Consider the following 25,836-nt stretch of genomic DNA (forward strand, 5'->3'; position numbering starts at 1 on the left):
ATGTTTACGGCGTATCCAATTATCGGGCATACTTTGCTTTCTACCATAGCGAGCGTGAGCGAATGTAGAGGAAAAACCAACAAGGGGAAATTCCTCCGCGCAGCGCGCCATTGACTGTAAAGACCTTTCAACTTAACAAAAACTGAAGTTGACAAACGTATCCCTGTCGGCTGAAACTGTGAGAAAGAGTTTGTTTTTTTCGGCTAAAAGGGGGCAAAGCAGAAGCAGAAGAAGGAGGAAGAAGAAGACGATGCGGCACACGGTGGAGCTTTCTGAGTACGTTGGTGCTTTTCTGTAAATGAGAGTCGGCTGTGCCGCGGCGTTTTGTTTTGATTTCCATGTGAAATGCAATTAGTGCTTCGCGGTGCTTCGCTAGTTTGGCTCTCGGAGCGGAGCACACTCTGAACTTGTTTCTCGCCCCCCTCAACAACATGGAGCACTATCAGGAAGATTTGGGACTCCGGGCCAGTAAATTGATGGAGGATCTTTCTTTGTACGATGCGTATAAAGACGGGATGTACAACGCGAGGAGAGACTTGGTGATTAACCGCGATTTGGACTTTTCAGCTCCGGCTGTGGCAGAGCATAAAAGTAAGCCAATGAATGGCACCTCTGTGCTCCACCAGCAGCATCACACAGTGGAGAATTTCACGTCTGGGAATAAAGTGTACAACGCGGCTCCGGTGCGCCCCGTCAACTGCAACCGGACCGTGCCTGTGGATTTTTGTGCCCCTCAAAGAGACGCGGTTTACACCGAGGAGGGCTGTTGCACCAAATCCGAAGTGGCTCTGCCGTGCTACACGGGCGCTTCCGAGAGACACAGGAGATACTCTCTGGAGGTGCAGGGCCACAGGTACAGCACCGGCTCCACCTTCGACGGCGTGCCCCTCAACAAACCGGTGGCTCTGCCCGGCAACAGGTGCAACAGTGTCTGCATTACCAGCAGTCACGACGGGAGGTATAACGCCACCAGTCCCCGGTCAAGCCTCGCGTCTTCCCTGTCCTCTCAGGAGCAGAGCAAGCATGCAAGCCCGAGGTCGAGCATCAGCAGCCCGCGTACTAGTTTGGTGGTACCGGGTCAGGACAGGTACACGAGCCCCAGGTCTAGTTTAGTTCACTGTGAGGGCAACAGTGTCCTCAGTCCCAGATCCAGCTATGCAAGCACCGCCAGCGACACGAGTAAACACTCCAGCCCCCGGGCCAGCCTCAACAGCTGTGACTGCTGCAGCAAGCCCAGCAGCAACCGCACAAGCGGCATCAGCATGGGCTACGACCAGAGGCACACCAGCCCCAGGTCGAGCACGGCGAGTCAGTACTCCTTCACCACCAGCCCGAGATCCAGTTACTCCGACTCAAGGTACGGGCCCGTGGTCAACCATGATCTGGAGGGGGCGATTCTGCACGCAGCGCCGCATGCGAGTCCCCGGTCGAGCATCTGCAGCCAGGACGGGAGCGCAAGACCGGGGACCACCGCAAACTGCGTGGTCAGTCCCCGGTCCAGCATCTCCAGTCACAGCTCCAGAAGTTCCCGCAGCTCCAGGGGGTCTATGAGCACCTACCCGGATCTACAGCTGCCCTCTCCCAGGTCGTCGATGCTGGGCAGCAGTTTACACGAGGACACGCTGCTGCAGGAGTTTGGAGACTCCAACGGGATCCAAAGTCGCATCCATCTCCAGGCAGTGCCTGAGCCCCAGCAGCAGTCAGCCCAGACTGGAGGGACTTCGGAGATGACCGCGGGGTCGCCATCATCATTTAGTTATGGGATGTCCTCAAAAACAGCTTCTTCAAGCCAGAGGTTTAAGCTGCCTTACCAGGTGACCCCCAGCCGAGAGAGTGGGCCAAGCCAGGCGGAGAGACGGCTGGAGGCGCTCACCTTGGAGCTGGAAAAGGAGTTAGAGATGCACATGAAAAAGGAATACTTTGGTAGGTAATATAAAAGCACAGATGTGTTTGCAAATTAATCTTTTCAAAACTTCAAAACCCATCAGAGCATGTAAACATCTGTTGCAGGGAACTCACTTAATAATAACACCTTTTCTTATCAATATTGTTTCCTGTAGAGGGTTCGGTTTAGTGACCCTGAGAGTACCAAACTTTGAATTCAACTTTTTTTTTCCAGTGGGTGTTTGATTGATGTAAAATACCTGGCAACAGCTCGGCTCTAGATCAGACAAACCAACATGTTTTCAAGCAGATACGGCACTGATGATCTGACCACGACCCCTTACCTCACAACACACTGAAGCCCCTCACAGGTGTCAGGGAGATTCCTGCAATGTCCCTCAAAGTTTTTTGGTCCTGTACGTGATAGTATCATGAAAAAACATCACATGCAACTTTATCTGTATTATAACACAGATGAGTGCCTACTGAGATTGGAGTTCAGAGATGTAGTTTGCTGGTGTTTTGTCTGTGCAGGAAAGGGTTTATTTATGGATCTGTCATCTCTTCAAGGTCCATTTGTTGCTGCTAATGCTACATTAGCACTAACAGGTCCTACTGTGGCAGATAAGAGTGGCTTTGCGGGGCAATACTAATTTCTGTCTTGGCAGAGCTAACATTTGCACAGCGCTGCACCTCGCTGAATGGAACCTTCTGTTCTGCCAGAGCGGACACCCTTCGGTCATTCAGAGCGGCGCGGTCTGGATTGGTTGAAAATGCGGTTATCCTCCGGAGGAGGGAGTGTGTGTATATTGTGCTGAGTGATTTTTGGTTTCTGCCTGATTTATTTTTTTATTTTTTCAAGTATTGAACATTCTGTGCAGCACATTTTTGTGATTAGGAACTGTGTCGACCAAATGTGTTTGGGTTCACCAGCAGTAACACGACCACAGAAAGCCTGCTGAGGAAGTTGCTGTCTGCCATTGAATTAGCAGCCAGACAAATGGCTGCAGTCTGGAGAACAGTGGCTTGTTTTATAGCCAGTGCACTTGCTCAGAGTGAGGCTGAGACAGCTGTTGATTTGTTCCAGAGAAGCAGGTGAGGGAAGGGAGGATGGAAGACAGGAGGGAGAACAGATGAGGAGCAAGGTGGAATCAGATAGAGATGGGAGAGGAAAAAAAGGAAAAGGAGGGAGAGGGAAGAATGCAGTGAGACGCTCCGCACGCAGAGCCCAATAGAGACAGCTCTGTTTCCGTAGCGACAGTGGAAATTGATCGCTGAGGCTTTTTTTTTTTTTTTTGGGTGTGGGGGGGGGGGCAGCATCGCCTGGCAGTGTCCCACACTGCTCAGCTCTGCTCTGCTGGCCGGCCCTTGTGTGGCCTCTGTTTGTTGTGGTGGCGAAGAAGCTGTGAATCAACAGCTGGCCCGATACAGGCCTGCAATTGAGGCAGCAGAAGGAGGCCCACCCCACCCCTTACCCCCACCTCTCCTCTCCACCACCACCACCACCACCACCACCCCGCCCTGACTCCCCCGCAAAGCCCTTCATTAACCAGCCAGTGGGGAGTCGGGCAACACCAGACACTTGGCACACGATCTTGGCTGGCGGGCCAGACATAGTTGGTGGGGGTCAAGTCTGATCACCTGCCCAGAATTATAATGGCAGTAGTCATGCACATGGCTCACACACACACACACACACACACGCACACTTGTAGACAACAGCATACTGGCCTGCTCTGTGCTTTGGCTCTGTATTTACTGTACATGCACAAATTGTAGCTGACATAAGATGAGATGTATAATTATTCTTAAGTCTCACTTTAGGTTTTAAGCCTTCATTATCCTCTGATGTGTCAAACACTCTCAGATGTCTCACAATTGAAGACGTCTCTCCTCCATTACCTTGTATTTCCAAGCTTTGATCCTATAAAGTCTACCCGCTGCCCTGTTTTCACAGTCTCTCATTGCAGATTTTCAAATAAAACCCTCCGTTCTTGGAGGATCATGATTATTTTGTTCTGGATGAACCTGCTCCGTGTGCAGTAACTGAATCACTCCTATAAGACGTGCAGAGGTTTTTTTTTTAACTATTTGGCAGCATTCAATTTCACAAACTAGAAACCTGTAACTCGTCCCTCGATGCATTTTACCTTTCATGATATCGTGCTGTAAGAAGTCGAAGACACACGCCGAGCGGTCGTTAAAGTTTCATGAATCAGGCGGTGCAAACCTTCTTAGAACTCGCTGCACGGTCTGTGTTGTTTTCAGTGATGGTAGAAGAAGAGGTCAAGTAAGTGTGTTTCATCTGAAAATCTGTCTTCGGATGTAAATTCATCTTAAAGAAATCATGTAAACTGCATCTTTTATGCTGACACACTGTACTCATCCCCTGTTTTTATTTCATCATCAGTCTCACAGGAAATAATAACGCAGACACTGAGCCAGCGCTATTGGAAAAAACCAAACTTTTGGGGCTTGATCTCAGTGGTGTTTGCTTCAAAGGCGCGGTAATGTCTGTGCATCAAGCGTTGCCGTTTTATTTTTAACCTCAGTGAATGCACAACATCCTGTCCTTGCCACATGGACGTGTTTTGACACGGGCACATGAGGGATTCGGCATCCTGCTTTAAAAAAAAAAAAAAAAAAAAAAAACGAACAGCAGTGCTTCAGAGATTTCCCCGGCTGTCTTGTAAAATGATAATCACCCCTTCACTCATAAGACACTTTTAGAGATTCGTAGCATTTGTGTTGAAATCAGGACAAATCATATCTTGACAGTCTGGCCAACACTTAATGCATAGTTTCCTTAGACACTGCAGTATAGCTGCAACCAGAGGGAATAAAGTAATAATAATAAATTGACGTAGCTTTATAAATAAATCATCCTTTTTTTAGTTTAGCCGTTGGGTAGTGAGTCAGAGCGAAGAGCCATGTCAGTAATTGCATCACCATAGATTCAGTCTGTGGGAAAGAGATAAAGGTTTTTTTTAAAGACATAGCTGTCTGAATGTATCTCTCTGCTCAGAATGTTTTTGGGGTTGTTGTAAAAATATGAACTTCACTGTCACAGGTTTTTGTCATGCCATTAGTACACTAAGCTTGTTGGCTCTTGTGAAAACATGTTGAAATTTTGGAAGTAACCTTTGTGTCAAGGCCACGGTGGGATCTTGTGTGCAAGTGTGACAGGCTGCAGGTGACAAAGAACATAGTCATGACTAATATTTGCATCACACATTGTAACCTGGGTTAGGATTAGTCACAGAAATGGCCGGCATTTAATTATGATGGGAAGTGCACGACTTGCGGTCGCATGCAGTTACGAGTAACGTTCATAATCTGTTTAATATTACTGCATTAAAAGCCACTTGTCCATGTCATCCAGCTCGTAGGAACACGGAGGAAGGTGCCTGTATCATGGCTTAATTCTTACAAGAGAGATAATGTTTATAATTACTAGTAATAGTTTCTAAATAAGTTATAATCATATTATAAATGTCTGTATTGTCAGTGCTTATAGACAGTGTTTTTATACAGTACAGACCATTTAAAAGTTAAAGTGTTTATGCTGCAGAAGTCAAACTCAAATAAAAAGACTTAAAGAAAGTAAGGCTTAATTAATATTTGGTTAATGCTATCCGGGAGCAAACGTTCAGTGCGTGGACGATTTCCTTGTAATAAAGCTTCAAGGGGGCATTTTTATTTACAGTCTATAAAAAGCTTTTCTATTTTACAAAGTGGCTTTATGATTCCCTGGAGCTGCAGTGATGAATAAGAATCACGCAGGTTACCAATGCTGAAGCATACACTGCCATGAGTCACATCAGGGATGGAAGAATTTCAAAGAAATTATATGTAGTGGTAAATGTTATTCATTATTGACTACTATAGTCTCATGCATCTCTGGCTCCGGGCTGTGGATACGGTTGGTGGGTTTTTATGTTAACTTTTTCTCCCTTTTAATTGAGTTTTTTTTAATAGTCCAGTTTGTAAGATTTATAGGGCTCTATTCACAGAATATGGCAGAAATATAACATGCATAAGTATGTTTTCATTACAGTATAATCACTCGATTTGCTGTTCACCAGGTTAAGCCACCATGTTTCTACAGTAGCCCTCAACGGACAAACCAAACACTGGCTCTAGATGAGGGCCGAGGGCTTTTCAGTCCTCAGCTTTGCTGCTAGATGCCACTAAATCCCACATGCTGTTCTTGAGGGAATGTGTGGGGGTAAAAGCATCGTGTTTTCCCCTGATTTAATAGGTTTTTATTTGGGGGAAATTGTTTTAAGATCATTTGAAGTTTGCTCATTTATTCTTATCGCCTGTTTTGCTCTGATATCTTTGTTGAGTGCTTGAATGAAGTCAGAAGTTCAGGTCACACCAGGAAACGCCAATATTTGACTTTGATTCAGATTAATTAATTTGTGCAAACACCTTTGGGTGGCTTTCTTGTACTCTTATCCTTGATCTGTTTCTTACAATGTCACAGGCTGCACTGGAGCAGGTATGAAAGGGATATTATTGCTTCAGATAACCAAGGAGTCCCACAGTTGCGTCACAGAAAAGGAGTCTTTGCTTTGAATCCAGCCCATCCTGAAATATTTATTTGAGAGAAGTAATAATTTATCTGTGTGTGTGTGTGTGTGTGTGTGTGTGTGTGTGTGTGTGTGTGTGTGTGACCCTGGACTCACCCCACCCAGGCTTTGACCCTGGACTCCCTGAGGAATGTGACCTCAGTGGAGGTCGTCTTGTGCGTGAGAGTTCGGAGATCGTTAGGCTGCTGCTGCTGCTGCTGCTATGTTCAAATAGTTTTAAGCCACTACTAAATTAAAAATATCCCTTTCTTGATAACTTCTTTAACAATGCCCTTTAGCAAAACCTGGTGAACCCCATTAACTCCTGACCTGTGTGGTCTACTGTACAGAAGAACATTGTAACACTTAGTTGGGAGGTTGTAACTACCATTAAGGTTTTCATAGTGTCTCAAAAGATTATTATATATAATATATTTATTATTATTATTATTATTATTTAAAGTAAAGACTCTGAAAAATCAATTTTCTCAATTCAGATGAATTTGGGGTTGTTCTTACATTTTATCAGCAATGTCAGTCAGTTTTAATCAAACCACCCACACAATCCTAATGAAGCAGATGAGCTGAGAGTTTGAGTTATAAGTTTATAATAAGTAACTATCCTTTTTATCCAAGCCTTAACTTTGATTACCCTTTAATTTATTTTAGATCATTTTAAGAATTTTAACAAACCTTTTAGTGACTATTCAAAATGGTGGCTTGGCTGTGCTGAGTTTGGACTCATGAGCACAGTATTTCTAAAATCCTGAAGAAGAGTTTGGGAACGCAGCTCCTTCCTCATGTTTCATACTATCGTTGAACAAAAATGGAGTCCCATCAATGATTAAAATATTCTTAAAAGTCAGTTCAGGGGTGCAAAAGTTTCGTATGACTGTGTAGCAACTTGTCACTAACTCTGCCTGCCGTGCATCAGCTTTATCCTGGTAACAAGGGAAAGCACAAAGTTTGTTGGTGGTGCACACCTTGTTTCTGGCTCGCCTGTGCTCACAATCCCCTCAAATCCACTGCATTTCCTGTCTGCGTATTTGAATATTAATCATCAGCTTTCCTCAAGTAGTGTTCCTTCAAGCAGTGTGATGTAATGCATGGAAATGACTCAAGTTTGGGTTCGACTTATGCAGATCCAATGGAAATCATTTAAAAAAATAATTCTTTCATATCACAAACTAAAACTTGCAGTGCTTTTTTTTTACTAAAAAGCACAACCGTGCATCTGTGATAGCCGTTTAATATTTTGTGTTTGACACAGTTTGGTTTCAGAGCTTGACATGCTTTGATATCTCTGAAGCTGCAGAGGGAACACATATACCTCTGGAAATATAATATTGATCCAGGTTAATCATTAAAATTATTATTATTTTTTTTTTGCACACATGGTTTGGCAGAGTTTCTTTTTTTTTGGATCAGCTTTCTAGCAAAGCTCCATCAAAGCTGGCAGCGTATCAAGTAATGGTGCATCCTAGTAGCAGACCTCCAGTGAGTAATACAACATCCACTCATTCTCAAACTTGTTGGCGTAACATTAGTCATCATGCAAATGTAGATCAGTGTTCACACAGTGCTTTCCTTCCAGCCTAAAAAATGATGGTTAACAAGTTAAAACCTTGTGAAGGTGAAATTATTTCAATGATTCCCGGGAGATTTTCTTTCCACGCTGGATGTAGGATGCTCCTTTTGTACCAGGATTGTCTCAGGATACATAACATCAACTAACTGACCACATGTCTCCAACAGGCATCTGTGTCAAATGTGGGAAGGGGGTGTACGGAGCCAGCCAAGCCTGCCAGGCTATGGGAAACCTGTATCACACAAACTGCTTCACCTGCTGCTCCTGTGGTAAGTAAAACTGTCAGTTTTAGTGAAATATTTAAAAACTGGTTCATCATCTGCTCTGCAAAGGTGGACAGTCACCCACATCAATTCATCCAGTGTGTCAAGCACAGCTATTCCCATAGTGACCGATGCAATGCCTGAACCTATTTCCAAACAACAGAAAAACTGTTTTTCAGTTCTTAAATATAGATTCTGGTTGCAGCATCTTTGCGTGTCGAAACCTTTTGTTGATTTTTTTTTTCTTTCAGGTTTTGAATTTAAACATGCAAGAAGTGATGACTGTACTGTGTGTTCGACTGTTTTGACTTTTTGTTGTGTTGCTGCGGGTCGCAGGATCGAAATGTCTGTTACTGAATTTCACAGCTTGCTCTGCAGACTGCTTTCTATATTCGGAGGCGAAAGATACTATATGAAATGACCTGCTCATATTCCAGTATTACATTTGAAGTCTGCACTGTCTGAAATCTACAAAAGCACTGGCTTTGATCATCCTTTTTTTTTTTTAGCCTGGCAATCAAACCAAACCATCCTCTCTCTTCTCGCCATTCATTCAAGCTGGATCATGTTCATGCTGCTCGGTCTCTGTTCTTGTTGTTGATATTTTGGCATTACCAATCAGAAGCAAATTATTAATTCATTCATGTATTATTAGTCTGCATCGTGGCTTTTCAAGGTCTCTTGGTCCTCCATATCAAGCAAAAATTGAGACAATGATGACCACCCCTTCCACCCCCATCCATTAATATAATCATCCTCTAAGCTTGGAACTACATTTCCCATTATGTTTTGGGGGATGTAAACAGCACAGTGTTACGACTGTATTGATTACAGATTACATACGACATGATGATTCTCAGGAGTGTTGTTTTTATTTTATTCTAAGCAGATAAATTGATATTTATTCATAATGGACATATGAGATAGGTGAAGTGTTGCTCACACTGAATCTAAAAATAGGCGCATCATGTCTGTGTGTTCTGATATGACTCGAGTCGGGAGTACAAATTGTGACGCAAATACGCGGCAACCGGGCGATAGCGGTTTTAAAGCACCTTAATTGTGGCCATGAGCTGTGTGTCAACAGCTGCTGCAGCTGCAGCGTCTGATAAGCGAGGCAGAATCGCCGGGACAAACTACAATACCCAATCTCACACATTATCTTTGCCTCACATCTCTGCCTCCATGCAACCCCCTGCAACATTCCCTGGGCAGTGTGAAAACCTCTAGCCAGGCAGAGAAGCTACCATAGCAGCTACTAAGAGCAGGTTTTCACATAGAGTAAGGAAATATGTCGTTTTAAGAGTTCTCAGTATCAGTAAGCTGACTCACACCAACCCGTACAGCTGTGCCAAGCTCATCCTCACTTATCTGCCCTTTCTTGTAGTCATTTGTCTGCTTCAGGACCAGGAAAATGATCCTCCTATTCTTGTTCTCTCCTATAAAGCTCTGATTGGACAATTGTTTGTCCAGCCAGGAACAATGAGCACAGCATCATTGCACATATTTGTATTGCTGAAAACATCTGATAAATGCGTGGTGATTTGAGTACAGGGGGATTTTGTTAGTTTGTTAGTTTGCCACTGGTTGAATTTGGAAATCCGCAAGTCTGATGCGTCAAACGTGTTCATGCCTTAGTGCCACGACCAAGCAGCAGCAGAAAGCTTGTGGGGAAATGGTTGCTAATGCTTCAGCTTTAGTTTGTGTCCAGCCTCCCACCTTGTCTGTCTGCAGATTTCTGTGTTCTTTCACACCACCTTGCTCCAAGCTTCGGCTGCTGCTCTCGCTGCTGAGAAATCATCATTAGTATCACCGGCTTGCTGTCAGAGGCGGTGTTATGGTCGAAGATCAAAACATCTACTGTTTAAAAAAAGATCCTCCGGCCTGTGCAGTAGACAGGGCAGCTCAGTGCTCTCTGCAAGCTTAATGCCATAAAAAAAAATGGCATTATTTTGGTTATTAAGACTGTAATTAAATCTGTTCTTGAGCTCACCGTATAGATAGAGTGTGTGTGTGTGTGTGTGTGTGTGTGTGTGTGTGTGTTTTGGAGGTCCCTGTCACCCGACTCCAGCCCTCCTCTCCTGTTTCCCGGGGAAACAAGAGGAAGATGTCGGGAGAGAGCTTTTTAGGCAGGTTGCTTCCATTCATATGTGTACTATACATGGATACTGATCCTCCACCCCACCCCCTCCGGCTGTGGAAGAACTGCCTATAATTTACATGTAACCAAAGCCACATACTTTCCGATTTATTGTGTGTCTGAAGAAAGAGGGGCCAGATGCTCAGTGTCCAGTTGCTGAAATTGTGGGCTTTTTTTTTTTTTTTTTTTGCTGTGGAAAAAGTAGCCTCTGACCTGTTTAAGGTGTAAGTGCTGTTTTAGGATTTATCTAGAGTCATTAGCCGAGCTACTCACAGCGATGGGATAAAGCAAAGACGCAGAACTTATTTGTAAGACGACCAGATTTCTTTCCTCCGAAGACACTATACTCTCAAAGAATGACCAGATTACTTCTGTGAAGATGGGTAACTTCATCATAAAATAGCCATGTGGGACTTTATTGCTGTTAGACAAGAACCACAGACAGCTCCTGAGAGAATCATTGTCGCGTTTATTGGACAAATCATGTCCAGGATTAGTTAACAAGGTGTTTTCGGTGCTCAGCACGGATCCTTGTCGATGGCTTCACAGGCCATCTCGCCTCTCGAGATGGTTTATCGGTAACATAAACTCTGTGATGTATCATTTGACCTCATGTGAATGGGAATGTTTTCTTTTAAGCAGTGTTTTGAAGGCCTCTGAGAAGTTTAGTTTCAAAGTGGCTGCACTTGTCATAACACAATCCGGCGATTTATCAGGAGCTACGTTCCTATGTTCCTGTTGCTGTTTTTTTTTCTTTCTCCTCTTTTTTCTTCTTGAGTAGGGTCCTCCTGGAGTCTGGAGCTCCAGAGTGAGGGCCGAGTTTGCTGAGACATTGCTCGCCGGTAGCCTTGGGCTTTGTTTAACCATGCATAATTGAGCCCTCCTCTTGGCTTACTCCCATGGTTGCACCCTTTTTTCATGAAATGGCCAAGAATGCAAACTACCCCCCTCCACTTCAGCCGGCCTTCCCTGGAGGACCTCAATCAGACAGTCACAAAGTGTACCAGACCTGCTTATCAGAGGGGGCAGGCCTGGCATGGGTTCACATTAAACGGCACATGCACGGAGATGTGCGTGTGCAGACACACAAGTGGACGTGGTTTCAGGGGCTCAAGGGTCAGTTCAGTTTGGATTTCTTTTGTACACCGCCTACATTCACCTAAAAGTGAAACAAGGACATCTGCTCAGGCACATTTTATACAACATGTTAGAGGTTAGTGCTTCTTCCTCTCTCGGCTACCGTCAAAGCACAATTAAACAAGGTTTCTGTGTCCTTCTGCAGTTTAGTTTCCCCCAGTTTTGCACTTGAACTGGAATGATTTTATGAGTCAGGGTGTTGTTGAAAAGCGCCACGCCTTCTCTGGATAAAAAGAAATAAATAAACACGCTGCTTCAGGCTGGATGAGCAGAATGTCAGCCGCGAGGCTGATGACTCATTTCTGTGTTACAGTAATCCAAAGGGCCTCTGAAAGCGCTGGCAGGAGAAGAGAGCTCAGGGGCTTGGATTTCTTAAATCTTTCAACGCCACCAGTTGCATCTGCCAGGCAGAGGAAATCAGAGCGCTGAAAAAAAATAAGGAACGCTCAGTTCTTTTTGTCTTTTGTTCCCGGAGTCATAAACTGTGTTTACATGCACACTATTTATAGCAGCGTCATTAGAAATAATTGGATTGTGATAAGACTGAGGCAATTCTCGGACTGTGGAAGCTGTTCTATAAACAAGACATATAGTTATTAAAGCCAGTAGCATGTCAGATACTAATGAGTATCATGAACGTGTTGGTCAGTGATACTGACAAGCCTAAAGCCGTATTGTGTGTTTGACCCTCTTGATTAAACCTTCCTGTTTGTTTGGACTTTACAGTTTAGTCGCTCCTCTTCTTTTAATGAATAATCAGCTTCTGGGAAACATGTCATCAGAATATTGTCCTCGACCTGTATTATTACTCTATTAATTAATCTTTATTTGTCGGCATGAAAAGTTGACCACCTGCAAACGTTTGCAGCAACTCGATGCTATCATTGCTCATCATATTAGTTTCTTCTCTGGAACGTATCATTTTGCACCATCTGCTGCATCACCACTGACTTTTTTGAACATGACGTAGAGAGATTTAATGGCGCTTGGGAAGGTTGTCAGTAATAGTAACACATAAAAGTGCATTAGCAGATATTTCACAGCTTATCTCCAGAATGCAGTCAGGCTACAAGATGAGAAAATCACAGACTAGAGGTCTAGCTACAGAGAGAAAGACTCCACCAGCCATTGTCCTACAGGCATACTAAAAAAAAAATCCAACCTTCTGAAAGGTTGCAGAGCACACACCCTTCTCTGACTCTCTGTGGAGCAAATTGGAGGTAAATCAGTGTAAATATCTTGTGATCAGAGCATGACACAGAGCTGCTGAAATATGTCCATTTTGTTTTCAATATTGCCTCTGCTGGCTAAAGAGAGGAACATGGGGATTTGAGAGGAGAACTGCATCATTCGTGGTGGATGATTCTTATTGCCGCTGATGTTGTACCTTTCTCGGCTGGGTTTTCACCAGCAATACTCTTCTTCATAGCCCCAGTCATGGTGTGGTATTAAAACTCAGTTCGAAGCTCTTTTCGTGAAGAAAATCGCCACATTTATCTGTCCTTCTAGCCTGGCCAGAGCTCTGGTTTCTCTGCCAGAGACATTGAGTGATGCCTCCCACCAGCGAGAGCGAGAGCGAGAGCAGTACCCCTCATTAAACTGGTTTACTGTCAGTGACAACAGCACGAAGCCATGGAATAAAGAACTGGCACGGACGTTATAATTTTAGAAAGAAATGTAAAAACACTTTCTTTCGTCTGCATCGGAGTGGCCATGACCTGAGTGAGAGATGAAACCTGATGAGCTCTTTCATCGTGAATACAGTCAGGCCTGGACTCTGATTGGACCCTCACATACTGACTAATCAACCTGATTGCAAAGCCAGAATCAGAGATGTGATTGCCTGTAGGATTTTAGTTACAGTTACTGTAAATCGGGCGGGGCCAGAAATGACATGCATGTTTCATTCAACACGCACCAAAAGTCATCTGACCAAGAAGTCATTCTCCATGAATGTGACCTGATATCACTGATTTCACTGAAACCTATGTTTGAATATTGTGTTATACCTTAGCGTGGGTCCTCCTGTCATATTGGCATCCTTGTTCATCTCCATTTTTAGATCACCCATCACACCTTTGGTCCACTTACACAGGAGCTTTCACTCATTGCCTCACTAGACTTCATCTGACAACATCTGTGTGGCTTACACTTTAATCATTCTTATTGGGGTCGTCTTTTTTAACATGTATCACGTGTTGTTAAGACTGATCTATGTATCTCTAAGACTCTGGAGCATCTTGGGATTGTCATGGCTCCAGTGAGCAGCATATAAAACATACGATCTTAATGACTTTGACCTTTTTAAAACTTGAAGTGATAGATTTCCTAAGCTTAAGTGTGGCAAAAAGCAGGCAGTAACTGTTACTTATAACTTCAACCTGTAAAGAACTCTGCTTAGCTAGAATAGTAGTATAAAAGTCAAACCATCTGTGTGATGTGCAGGTCCTTGTAAGAAACCATCGCATTGCTTTAGCCCGACAAAACCTTCCTGCACTTGGCACACAAGAGGGATATGATGTCACAGGTCCAACATGGGTATTAAATGAATTCTGAGAAAGCAATTATCCAGTCTTGACTTAATCATTCACATACAGAGTTGACCCTGTCATTTTTACTTCACTCCAACCGTGACCTGTAGCTTAACCATTTATATGGAGCCAAAAACATTTAAATCAGAAAACTTGTTTTGGATGAAGTGATACAGGAAGCCTTTGGTCAGGGCAAGCATGCATCGAGTTGTTATGGTTAAAGCTGAAAAGCTACCTATAATTTCATTCCAGTAGACATGGAAAAGACCCCATATCCCACATGATCCAAGGCTCTAAGCCCCCTCACAGCCTGCTCATTCATTTCATTTTGCCCTGCACACCTAGAAAACCTTCTGCTGGCTACCAGTAAATGTCGCTTGTGTTATTCATGGAGACAAGCGCGTTCCAGTTTCTAATGTGTGAACAGGCTTAACACAACTGCCCTACCAGAGGGAAATTTAGCCGAATAAAACCTTTTCCTTGGCGACACTTTGGTCCACTTTCACCAGATCAGTGCTCATTTCCATGGCAACACCATCATCCAGAATGAGTGCATTAGCAAAAATGAGCTCGTTTCCCCAAATGACCAAAAATGATAAGCAACCACAGTTAAGGAGGTCAGAGGTCAGCGCCTTTAAGCAGCTAACACTGTCACCATAGAGCGAGCAACTAAAATGAGAGGAGAAAATCAGCCATCATTATGTCATTACTAATCATTTTGTGGTTACGTTACCATTTACATGGTCGACTCCATTTTTCTGATATTGTTGTTGTGGGACGTTGTGCTTTCTTACAGCTTGTTTAGGCTCAATAAGTCAGTTTTTGTCCACATATGACATTTTCAGTGTTTTTCAACCTGTTACGATCCAGAATCTAGCTGCTTTGTGAGTAATAGGAGGCTCAGATTTTGTGTTAAGTTTGGATCTCACGTTGCACAGTTAAGTCTACAATACATCCACTTCCATTTAGTGTTAAAGAAGTCTTAAAATTGTCTTTCTAAAAGCTGTAGATGAATACTAACATGTAAGCGGAGCCTCTATCACTTGCAGCGCCGTGACGAGGTTCAGGCTCTCTGTCTGATGACAAAAGGCCAGAGGAGAGAGAGGCAGGCATGGAGCCCCCCCCCCCCCCACTTCTTCGTTGAGGGAAGCGGGCAGAGAGCGGGTGTTGGTGAGGTGTGGGGGGTTGAATGGGACCAGCTAGTGACCTCAGGCAGAAAGAATGTCCCCGTTTGCTCAGTTGGCCCGCTCCCCTTGCAGCGCTCCACACAGTCATCAGTGCTGGGGCCTTTGTGTTTCACCTTCCAGACCCCAAACTTCAGAGCAGAGGCCACAGACGAGCACACAGCAACACCTCGCAGCTCCTGCCGCCGCGCTGTTCACTACAATCTCACCTGCGAGTTCAGCCTCTCCAGAGTCTTGTCTGTTTTGGTGTCTCTTCAGAGTCGTTCACATGGAGCTCTTCCTCAATCCTGCTTTTTTTTTTTTTCTTCCCCTCTTTGCACCACGCTACCAAAATGCTAATTGCTCTTCAGTCTCAAAGTCTTAAAAGTCTCACCTATTGTGTGGACAGCATTCCTCGGCTGCTCCAGCCATTTATGTGGGTGTTAATGTATTGCCATCTCCAAGCATTGTGACACCGTGTTTGTGTGCGAAATACAGCGATTGCATAAATTTTGGTGTTAAAAAGAGAAGGAGGGGGGGCGGGGGTCTGGATTTCCCATACTGGGACACCCATAAAATCAAGGTTGGCAAGGGATGACAATTAAATCTGACTAATCCAGCAGATTTATGAGATCTGTGTGCTTCTTCTGCCAGACTCGGGTGAAGTCATTGCGCTGCCAGAGAAACACTGCTGCTGTTAAATGAATTTGAATGGGTGAGCTGTAAGGGATGCATGGCAGGGGGCTGCAGAAGCCAGCTCGTAGCAGAATTTCTTTATAGATTGGATTCAGACTTGGATTCTGATGAATGAAGACTCACCCAGAGGAATTCAGCCTTCACACTCGGAGCTGAAAGCTCAGTACGCTGAACCCGGGCCTGCTGTGGTGTGGACATGTTCCTGTGGATGCACTCGCAAGGCGTAGAACTGCAACTATCAATTGTTTTCCATGATATTTAATCTTTCAAAATGTCGAAATGAATGACAACAGACCAGCAAAGTGATGTCTTAAAGTTGTGATGAGTAAAGCCAATATTAGCAGCAAAGGTTTAGTCTTTAATGAAGTCTTAGAGGAACTATCGTTATACATTTCAATATGCCTATCAAATAATTGTTTTAGCACTAGCATTCATGCCTGTGCCATAGTTGGGGACATCCTCCCTCCAGTCTGCTATTGTTGCTCTGTCTGTGAACGGTGCACAATGGCAGGGAAGAGCAGAGATTTCCAGGGCGGGGGGGAGGTTTGGAAAACAGCCTGCTGTATTGATTGTGTACGGGTTGTGAATGGAATCCTATTGGGATCGGTGGTCGAAGTAATTAAACAGGAAGGATGTCGCCTGCGATCAGCCAGCCATCTGCTCCACGCTGACCTGCTGTTGTGGTTGTAAAGTAGAGAGATTAGAGGCATATAGCGTGATGCATTTTGACTTGGAGGGTCAGAAGTTGGGGCAAAAAGTGCTGTGTTTGTTTGTTGTAATATTTCACATTTTGTTTTTGAAAGCAGAAGAAAATCCAATTTGAACAGATACACATGCTTTTATAGCAATAACCAGCTGACCAGAAGCAAGACTATTACATTTCTGCTTTATTACACAGAATATTGATATAAAGATGAATTAACACACATCAAAAAATCAGAGTCATTCTAATAGTAGTAATAATCATAGTAGTAATAATAATAATAATAGTAATAATAGTAATAATAATAGTTATCAAGCTCATTAGGTTGTTACCTTGGCTCAGATGCTAACTGGACAATGAGTTTGCTGAGTTTATTTCAAAGTTGTAAAGAAAAGAAGATTTTGTACCGTTGGCTCCTGTCTCGTAACTCGTCAATTTTGCCATCGCTCTTTTGTGGAACAGTTCTATTTGGACAGAAGAGGATGCAGCGTAGCTAACTGAGCTATGACACTTCCCTCTATTTTGACATTTTCCGACCCATTAAAGTGTTGGATGATAGGTCTATCTTACATACAACCTTCCAGGTCATCCCAAAGGTGTTGGGTAGAGTCAAGCTCTGCTCAGGTTCCTTCACTCCAAACAGTGAAAATAATTTCTTTACGGCCCTGGCCTGCTCTCACGATGCCTTTATGTTGTCTCAGCAATATTGTAATTACATTTTTGTTATTACTTTAGCCGTATGTGATGCTGTTCTTAAGAGCATACGAATGAAATGTGACAAAATTATTTCAGATCATAGAAGAAAGAAGCTTGCAAATGGTTCCTGACATAAATGTTTGCCTGTGGAGGGGGTGTCCATATACTTTTGGTATAGTACTGTTACTATACCCGAATATGTAGATTTATTTTGTTGCCTTTCTTTTTCAGGGCGGAGGCTGCGAGGGAAAGCGTTCTACAACGTCAATGGGAAGGTCTACTGTGAGGAGGATTTCTTGGTAAGTCACCTGTGTGTTCACAGTTATTGATTTTGCTGGCCGCATCGTATCATCGCCTCATGGCGGGCTGACAGAGGAGCAGGTGGAGCAGAGAGTGAGGGATTAGGATCTCTAGGCTACATTTTTCAAGCCTCCAGAGGAAACAGACATCGCAGCTACAATTAGGAGTTTAGCACCACCCCTCCAATTCACGCTAATTTCCCCCAAATTTCCCCAAGGAGCTCAATTACCCTCCGAGCTGCTCTCTGGCACTTACAGTTAAGAGTGGGAGGAGGACAGCTGCAGCTCTCAGACTCCTGGTCCATCTGCTTCAGGTTAACAGGGCAGAAGCTGGGCCTGCTCTCACGATGCCTTCATGTTCTGTCAGAGACCTTGTAAACTCAACAAGATGAAAGACATTGATGGTCATTACTGTGGCTGTAAGTGATGCTGTTATTAGGAACATGTGACGAAAAAGATTTCGAAACATAGAGGAAGCAGCTTGCAAATGGTTCCCCTGACATAAATGCTGAAAACAGTTTTATAATCTGAACAACCTCATGACACACGGCCTCATCTGATGTCAACACTTCCTGTTTATTGGCAGCTTCCTCTTCGAGTTGAAGCTGTTAGGAAATACTTAAATTCCTGTTTAGCACTTCACAATCACTGATGCTGGAGGTCAGGTGACGGGATGAGACTAATCTTCTCCTGCCTCCCTCGTACAGCTAAGACTTGACGAGTCTGGCTCATCAGCCCCCCCGGGGGTGTCTCAGGGGGGTTGGGGAGATGTGGTGGCAGATGGTAGATCTTGAGTGTAAGGGCAGGGGGCAGCCTACCCATCACCACCTCTCACCTTCACCTGGTAGCCATGTCCCTCTCCCCCCCCCTCCCACCCAAGTCATCAGGTCACGACCCTGAGGGGGTTGTGGGCTGCAGATGGTCACCTTCATTATCCGCCTGCGCTCGGGGTTTGAGGGAAAAGAGTTATCGACGTGACGCGGGGTGTTTTGTTTCACTCCACACCCAGCTGCTTCAGTGGAGATGCTCACTGGCCAACAAACGCATGACAGTTCTCAAATGTGAATGAATGAATACCATGGAGGGCCTTGCATAAAGACAACAGAACCCTTCTACAATGGATTACATGCATTAGATAAGGCGCCACAGGTCGCCACTGCCTGATGAACATGTCAGCTGAGAGACAAAAGGATCCTGAAAGAAACCCTTCTCATGTTAATTTAAAGAGTGCAGCAGCACCCTCTATGGATGAGTCGTGGACTGAAACGAGTTCATGCATCAGGTGTGAATCCAGTGTTCTACTCGTTCACTGCAGAGAAGAATAAATTCTGTGCCTTGTCTCGTCCACAGTACTCTGGTTTCCAGCAGACGGCTGAGAAGTGCTTCGTGTGCGGTCACCTCATCATGGAGATGGTAAGAGCTTCATCAAACAGAACATGTGTAACAAAGTTACAATGATATTGTGCAGATATAAAATCCTAGATTGATATGTTAAAAGTTGAAGTTTCATAGTGTCTCGCAATCTTGTGCAGTAGACCCATAATATCACTTCACCCTCTATGAGTTTTGTGTTTTTAATCTGTACTTTACGAAACCTCCCAGATGATACTGCAAGTCTTACTGTTATCTTGTATTGTTTCGTGTGTGTGTGTGTGTGGGGGCGTCTAGATCCTCCAGGCGCTAGGCAAGTCCTACCATCCTGGCTGTTTCCGCTGCGTGGTGTGTAAAGAGGGACTAGACGGAGTGCCTTTCACTGTCGACGTCGAGAACAACATCTACTGTGTCAAAGACTACCACACGTAAGGACGATACATCTCTCTGTTCTGCACACCGATAACGTGATTACTGGACGACAGGAACATTTAAGACATGTACTGTGTCTCAGTTCGTGTACTTCCATACTTACGCTTGCTATTTTGAGTACGTAAATGTGTTTACACTGTCAGTTGTGGCAAAATACCAGTGTAATGTGATGTGAGCACCGTGCACGGTCAAAAAGTGTTCAACGCCCCTCAGTAGTAGCCACTTTGGCCAGGTAGCAGAAGGGGAGGTACCACCAACATTGTGAAAATAGTAGCAGCAGCTGAAGCAGTTGCGGTGGATTCCACAACGTACAAATGTAATACAATACTTGAATTGAGACAACACGTCCCTGCAGAAATTAGCGCACACAGTGTACTACATAGAAGTGTATTAACAGAAGTATTCAAATTGAGGCACAGCACCTGCTGTTTTGCTGAGTACTGTCCTAATGTTTATTTGACAAAACGTGTATGAAGTGTGGAAGTCAACTGATTTAATATTTCTCTTCCATGACAGGGTTTTTGCTCCCAAGTGTGCCTCCTGCAACCAGCCCATCCTCCCAGCACAGGTAAGGAGCATATCTATATGCATACTACTTCTAATATAGCTTACGTGTCTGTTAAAGTTTGTAATGTAATCCAAGAAATATGCTCTACCAAAAATCCATTCTAGATCAGCAAACAAACCAGCAAGCAGCACTGCCATCCATAAAAAACGTTCATCCGAACTTGAACAAACAAAACAAGGACTGAATAAAGATTCAAAGATTACATCAAATGAGATGTTTATTTCTAAATGAATATATAGCATTTTAAAATTTCTATAATTTAAAAATGTATTAGTCAAATTGGAAAAACAGAAGTAAAAGAGCAAAACAAATCTGCCATAAAACCATTCTGTACACAAAGAGTGGAGCACTTTGTGTGTGTTGCTTCGGGACATGTGGCAGCTGCAGGGATCGAACCTGAGACCTGCTGCTTATCGGACCATCACTTTAATGATGTAATGTGTGTGTGTGTGTTTGTTCCATCAGGGCTCTGAGGAAACCATCCGGGTTGTTTCTATGGACAAGGACTACCATGTGGAGTGCTACCACTGTGAGGTGAGGCCAGCACACAAACACACACACACACACACAAGGTATGAGTAAGAGCAGTCTACCATGCATGTGATTTGGCTAGAGTCAATTTAGTATGATTCAACTTTTCAGGCTGTTGTGAGGCAAACACACACAACTCGCACTCCCAAGCCACACACACTCAGATCGTGCACAGGCACATTCACGTGCACGTCCACTCAGGCCCACAGACACACTAAATCGTGGGACGAGACTAGACTGTTTTGTAGTGGCGAGTGTGAATCACCGCTGCAGTCTGTTGTGGAATGAATGAGACACGCACACACGCAGACGCAGACGGATACCAACCCAAGGTTACAGCTCAACACTGTGACTCATTGACAAAGCACATTCCTGTGTCGAGCCCTGAACTCAGCGGGGGACGTGTTGCTTAAACCAGACTTGTGAAATCTCAGTCTTCCTGCCACTCGACTCCATGAGATGGTTTGAAGTTCAAGTTTTAACATTAACGTTTCATGCCACCCTGCAGATAGACCAGATCAATCATGAATCACAATAGGAGCAGAGAAGTTAAGGGACAGTTCAGTTTATGTTTCACGCTCCAGCATGTTCAGGTTCTGCTCCGTGGGGCTCTCCTCTCCATCGGATATGCGCAGACTTTTCCTCCTCGTCGACACAAAAAGAACACTGTACACAAGAAATACTCAAGACAAGTCAGGCAACCGTCTGCGAGAGGCGCTAAACCGGCTCCTTTCATGCTCAGAATTCCTTCTGGACATCTGAACTCGATAAGGATGAACCTGCGCGCCGTCTGTGAAGGGAAAATATTTCAGTCTCTTCCATCTGAGCTCTGTCTTCAGGCTCAGCACCGTCTTCACCACGAGGGTCCAGTAAATCATCCACATGACTGAAAGCCACTGCGTTAATGCATCCGTCCATCCTGCACCTCAATGAACTCTCACTCGCTAACAAGACCCAACAACTTGCTCACTAATTACAGTTTTTTTTTTTTGTCAAAATATCCCTCTATGTGACTGTGAGAGTTAAATGTTTGAGGAAATGGGCTTATTTGCTTCCTGGATAAGTTCAATAAGAAGGTCACTCTCATATTTGTCTGTACAAATTCCTTGTATGTGACTGGAAACGGGGAAACAGCTAGCCTGTCTCTGTACAAAGTAACTAAATCTGCCTACCAGCTCTGCTATAACTCTCCAACTAACACGTTTTACACACACACACACACACACACACACACATACATACATACATACATACATACATACATACATACATACATACATACATACATACATACATACATACATACATACATACATACATACATACATACATACATACATACATACATACATACATACATACATACATACATACATACATACATACATACATACATACATACATACATACATACATACATACATACATACATACATACATACATACATACATACATACATACATACATACATACATACATACATACATACATACATACATACATACATACATACATACATACATACATACATACATACATACATACATACATACATACATACATACATACATACATACATACATACATACATACATACATACATACATACATACATACATACATACATACATCTTTGTTTAGTTATTGATTGTTTTCATGCTCATGTTCATCTAACTTTTTCAGGACTGTGGTCTCCAGCTGAACGACGAAGAGGGCCACCGCTGTTATCCACTGGAAGGCCACCTGCTCTGCCACGGCTGCCACATCCACCGGCTTCAGTCACAGGTGCCTGCCCACCTGCCCCCCAGCTACCCCCTCCATGTCACAGAGCTGTGAGTGGGAGTGGGGTGGGCAACAACTAAAGCCCTGCATCCCAGATGATCCGAGACACCAGCAGCAGGGAGAAAAAAAAAAAAAGGCCTGTACTGCCTCCGGCAGTTCCAGGAAAGCCTCTGAGCTACTGCCCCTGTCCTCAACTGGATGGCTGGGCCGTGGACTAACACACAGTGCAGCTCCCACCATAAGCCCTGCTGTCACATGATGGGGCTGGGAAAAAGGGTCTCCCTCCTTCTCCATCTGTGGTCCTTTCCTCCTCCCTTCCCCTGGGGTGCCGAAACCCTGAAAGCCAACACGCCGGCTCACCCAGAGGCCCATGGTGACGTCACACCTCCTGACCCCAGCACGTTCATCAAAGAGAGGGTTTTTGGATTGGAGGAACGCAAACTCGTCTCTCTCTCTCTCCCTGCTTCTCTCTCTTCCTCTCCATGTTTTTCATTCCTGTGCTCTGACTGAAGTGGTTTACCGCAGTGGATCCACCGGCGCTGTCACGTCTAGAGAGTGCTGCCGATGTCGACGTCGGGAAGGCCAGAGAACAAGCCACTACATTCCAGTGCTGGCTGGACCGGACAAACCCCAGGGTGGGCATGCTGTGCCTTCAGAACGGGCTCTCTCTGTGCAGCTTCTAACACTGAATTGGAGTCCTGCTAAAGGCTATGCAAAGGACACCCAGCATTATGACACAGGGCTGTGAGAAAAACTATTGACTCATCGCTCCTCACCCAGCACCACCCCGAAATAACAGACACACCGTAGCACCACAAGCCCAGAGGACCGACTGACATTCCACTTAGAAGTCTTAGACGAGACCTCGAGAGATTCACAAGCAGTGTCTTAATTAATGATTATATTATGACAGAAAAAGAAAATTTTAGATGCACATAGATTGTCTTTTATATATGAATATATATTTTGCAGATGTTTTCCACATAAGATCATAGATGTAGATTCTCATTTGTTTTTGTTTTTTTTTGTTTTTTGTTTTTTGCTGCACTCGCGATAGATTCAGAGGTGAAACGCTGTCTGTCATGCAGTCTGAAGCTTCTGAAGATTTTGGGTCTGTTGTATCATTTCTCCTCCAGGACACAGAGCCTCTTCATGTCTGTCAGTGGGTCACAGATCCACAGGCTTTGTAGGAACAGACCTGGCTCAAATAGCATTTGCCCTCAGCTGTTTTCTTCCACTCTGAGTACCAAATGTTTAGTGCCTAAATCAAGTTTCTGGCAACCAGTTAGTTTCTTTTTAGGTCGCATATAGACATTTTTGCATACCTTTTTAAATTTTACTGCCTTTGGTTAAATCTCAAGCAGTGTATTTATTCTAAATATTAGTTACTAAGATTTAATCTTAGTCTGTTTCAGCTGTGGATGAAACATATGTCATCTGCTGACTTTAATGATTTTTCTGAACGTGCAGAAGTCAAAGTCATTTTCTGTCACTGACACTGTCTGAACGTGGCATCCAGCCCGTCTGGTATGCGAAAGAGAGTCAAACAATTGCAAATACCTTTTTGTTCCAGGTCTGCTCACAACAATATTTCCTGGTATGTTTCCCCAGACACTGTTTTTTTTTGTCATATGAGCACTGAGTTCACAGTGCGTTACATGCCTTAAGACAGAACAGGTATGTGTGTGTGCGTGCGTGTCTGTGTCGCAGTCTGCTGTGTTTTGGGAGGACGTTCCTGAAAATTCGGAGCTGCTGGTCTCACCCGCATTTTTAGGGGAGTCCCCCCGCGCCTCCCACATTTCCCTTGCTGGTTGCGTGTTGCAGTGAGTGTTGTGTGTATGTGTACATATGCAAATCAGAAACTCAACGATACTGAGCTACGGTGGTGCTGAAAAATATCTCACCCCCTCCCCACTTGGTTATGTCATCATGGCGTCTTTTTTTTTGTTTTTTTTTGATTGGCACTTCCCCTGTAAGATATTTTAGGGAATTTCTGTTTTTGAGGAAAACTCTGCTGACTCTTGCACAGAGCAAAAATCTGAACTGCTGCACATAAAACCCCCAACTACATGTGCTTATTTTCAAATATGAGCAATGTGTGTGTGCGTGTGTGTGTGTGTGTGTGTGTGCGTGCGTGTGTGTGTGTGTGTGTGTGTGTGGCAGGGCCATGGCACATGCACCTCACTGTGTTTGCAGGGCAGCGCAGCACAATGACCCCTGCTCTCTGTTATAACCCAGTGATGATTTTGATGACTGCGTTCGTTCATCACAAACCTTCCTCCAGATGTTTGTGTCTAGTTCTTGGTGTTTGTTGTTTGGACGGGGGGGGTTACGCATGTTCTAGTAGCTGATGCATCATCCTCTGACTGTAGCAAACTCCACCCATCCGATATTCGAAAAAGAATAAAACAATCACCAATTATTATGTGCAAACACTGACCCAGCTCTTATTCATACTGTATTACTGTACACGCAGGTCTGAATAAATACTACTGAATGTGTCAAACAGAGACTGAAGGCAGGGGACACCGCAGGCAAGGCAGAAAGTGTTTTCTGATGTAACCTGATGTGATGAGATTTATTCGAATGTAATAATGATTAGTGTTTGTTCTCCTCCCGGTTGTATATTTGTGAAAGCAGAAAAGAAAAGGACTGCATATGTGAGACATTTCCCTTGTCATTTGATTAACCTCCAATTTGTACAGGGGTTCTGTTCAATTAATGTGTGCCATACTTGAAGAATGAGGCATTTTGTTTTTGAACTACACAATATCAACCCCCTCAAGAAAAACCTAACAAGATCGGAGTGTATCCCCGTTTTAAAGATGTCTTAATTCACATGTTTTAAAAGTACTACTTCAGTTTCTATTGCATAGCACACATCTAGTTACCCTGTACATAAAGAGGCTAGTTTTTTATTTTATTTTTCTGTCAAAAATCACTTGGAAAAAGAAGACTTCCTCTTCTCCTACTGGTAGTTCCAACAAGCACATCTCGACACCTGTCACATATCTTTTGTATCGCTAAGTGTTTTGATTGCCTAGATGGTTCATAAAAAAAAAAAAAGGAAACTAGATCTATTTATCTAAACATGAAAAAAGTCTAAAGTTATTTAATGTATTAAAAATCGGGACGTATCATTTAACTGTAGATGACATAATCTGCTTTTTCAATAAAGTGGTTTTGTAGCTAACTGCAAAAAATGTCTCTTTTTTTCTTTCATCGTGTCCTTGTTAAATTTTCTGTTAGATTTCATGCTCATTTTATAGAATATATATACTGCCACTGCAATCACACCCAGTTACAAAATACTGCTGACATGAAACCAGAATCAAAATCAAGTTTATTTATTATTTATTTATTGTATTTATTATTAATTATTCATGAATAATTATTGACTCTCAATGAGAAGTGAACAAACTGCAGCCGTTGTCTGTTAATATTTGAGGTGAAGAATGAACCTGAAGTCTTCATGAG

At 43.7% G+C, this 25,836-nt stretch overlaps 1 protein-coding gene across 1 annotated transcript; it reads left to right on the forward strand.

Moving 5' to 3' along the window:
* The first annotated feature begins 124 nt into the window (after positions 1-124).
* On the forward strand, positions 125-25,557 carry wtip (WT1 interacting protein). The gene is made up of 8 exons (XM_019274318.2): positions 125-1,923; positions 8,214-8,315; positions 17,607-17,674; positions 19,025-19,087; positions 19,343-19,473; positions 19,994-20,045; positions 20,511-20,579; positions 22,261-25,557. The coding sequence occupies exons 1-8, from the start codon at positions 432-434 to the stop codon at positions 22,411-22,413; spliced, it is 2,130 nt and encodes a 709-aa protein (XP_019129863.1). The 5' UTR covers positions 125-431; the 3' UTR covers positions 22,414-25,557.
* The last annotated feature ends 279 nt before the right edge of the window (positions 25,558-25,836 follow it).

Source organism: Larimichthys crocea, chromosome VIII (assembly GCF_000972845.2).
Source record: "Larimichthys crocea isolate SSNF chromosome VIII, L_crocea_2.0, whole genome shotgun sequence".
Lineage (NCBI taxonomy): Eukaryota > Metazoa > Chordata > Actinopteri > Sciaenidae > Larimichthys > Larimichthys crocea.